At 36.7% G+C, this 2,200-nt stretch overlaps 1 protein-coding gene across 1 annotated transcript; it reads right to left on the reverse strand.

The window, feature by feature from the left end:
- Window positions 1–506: 506 nt before the first annotated feature.
- On the reverse strand, window positions 507–1,127 carry LOC133765529 (small ribosomal subunit protein eS7-like). The gene has a single exon (XM_062199084.1). It carries the CDS (start codon window positions 1,113–1,115, stop codon window positions 534–536), a length of 582 nt encoding a protein of 193 aa, XP_062055068.1. The 5' UTR covers window positions 1,116–1,127; the 3' UTR covers window positions 507–533.
- Window positions 1,128–2,200: the final 1,073 nt, after the last annotated feature.

A 2,200-nucleotide genomic window follows, 5' to 3' on the forward strand; every position in this document is an offset into this window, starting at 1 on the left:
TGTCCCTGTTGCCCCTCTTCCAGGCCAGCTCTCTGCTATGACCCGGGAGTGCAGTGGAGGATGGCCCAAGTGCTTGGGCCCTGCACCCCATGGGAGACCAGGAGAAGCACCTGGCTCCTGCCTTCGGAACAGTGCGGTGCGCAGGCTGCAGTGCGCCGGCCGCGGCTGCCATTGGAGGGTGAACCAACGGCAAAGGAAGACCTTTCTCTCTGTCTGTCTCTCTCACTGTCCATTCTGCCTGTCAAAAAAAAAAAAAAAAGTAACTGAATGTGAGAATCATAAAACGATATTGCTGTTGTCCAATATTAGGCAAAACAGACCCAGAATTTGATAGTTATATGCGTATCACATTATAGGGAGCTTAGAAATCTGCAGAGAATTCATGAAATTTCTGAATGTTATCCAAACTACCAATTTACCCCTGGAAAATGGTTATCATATATATATATATATATATATATATATATATATATATATATATATATATATTTTTTTTTTTTACCATGAAGCGTCTTTTATTTAGTCATTTTTGTTTACAACTGGAACTCTGGGAACTCAAAATTAACATCCTTGCCTGTGAGCTTCTTAGACACACCAGAGAAAGTTTCCACCTTGTGCTCCACGTTATTCTGCTGTGCTTTGTCCAGATGGACGTTTATGAGCCGGCTTTCATCCAGTTTCACACGGATTCTCTTGCCCACGATTTCACTTGGGAAGACTAAGTCTTCAAGGATCGCATCGTGCAGGGCTGTCAGAGTGCGGCTCCTAGGGCGCTTTTGCTTATTTTTCTTACGGCTTTTTCGAGTTGGCTTAGGCAGAATCTTCCTCTGAGCAATAAAGACAACGTGCTTCCCACTAAACTTTTTCTCCAGCTCACGAACTAGCCAGACTTGAATTTTCTGGAAGGATTTTAGTTGAGGAACTGGAACAAAGATGATAGCTTTCCGGCCACCGCCAACTTCGATTTCCTTGGCAGCCGTGATGTTCATCTCCCTTAGTTGAGCCTTGAGGTCCAAGTTCATCTCCAGCTCCAGGAGCACCTGGGAGATCCCCAACTGGAACTCATCTGGCTTTTCGCCATTGAGCTTCACGATCTTGGCGCTCGAGCTGAACATGGCTTCTCCTGGTTGAGCACCGGCTTATCATATCTTCTGATTTGACAATGTAGCCCATGCATCTTATATCAAATAACGTATTATCTGTAGTAACTCTCTTTTCATAAGATGAAAGAAGAAATCTTTTATTATGCTAGAGTACCCTCCAGGAAATCCCAAAGATAGATTTAGGTGCAAAAAACATCAATTAGAATTTCATTGGGGAAGACAAAATATCAAAATTTAAGCAGATTTAACACTATTAGATAGGATTATGTATTAGTGAGAAAATATTTGGCTGCTCATCTAATAGAAGGATCAATAAACAAACTAAAAGTAAATAGAGTAGCTGATGTGATTGTATAGAACTTTAGTTCTAAGGTGAAAAAAACCTGGTATCCTTAAATATTTAAGGATTTGATAAACTCACCCAAAGTACAAGGAAATTATTCAGATGAAACTGAATATTTGCCTTTGATTCAGATTAGTCAAAAGAATAATCTTTTGTAAATTTATTAAAAGTAGACCAACACCACCTAAAACTTTTGCCATTTTAACAGAGAGAAAATGAAATTCTAGCTTGTATCTGTACATTTGACAATAAATTGCTTTATTATAAATTCACTCATGAAATTTTACCTATAGTTTTGATCATAATAAATGACTCTCCATTTTTACAACCACCTGCAACTTTCTATTTAATGAAAAAATTAATTTTATTATGAAATAAAATTAATAAATAATGAATTACAGAAATATTTTTCAACTTTTTTATTTTTTAATTAATGTGTACATAATAATTGTACATGTTTATTGAGTACCATGTGATGATTTGATTCATCCATAAATAATTGTGTGATGCAGAGTAAATGTATCTATCTCATTAAACATTTATCTTTTTTATTATTAAAAATTCAAATCCTTTTTAAGCAATTTTTATAAAAGTACATTTGTTTTTCTAAAAATGTGTATTATTGTTCTCTAAAGTAACCCTTTTGTGCAGTAGAACCTCTTTTTCCTATCTAACTATAACTTACTACCCCTTAAACAACTGTTCCCCCTCCCTCTCTCTCCTGTAGATTCTCATCTCTGATAACCACCATTCT

Source organism: Lepus europaeus, chromosome 8 (assembly GCF_033115175.1).
Source record: "Lepus europaeus isolate LE1 chromosome 8, mLepTim1.pri, whole genome shotgun sequence".
In the NCBI taxonomy this organism is placed as follows: domain Eukaryota; kingdom Metazoa; phylum Chordata; class Mammalia; order Lagomorpha; family Leporidae; genus Lepus; species Lepus europaeus.

Bases quoted from the DNA above. Each gene is read 5' to 3' on its own strand.
- LOC133765529 (XM_062199084.1), bottom strand. From the start codon at position 1,115: ATGTTCAGCTCGAGCGCCAAGATCGTGAAGCTCAATGGCGAAAAGCCA.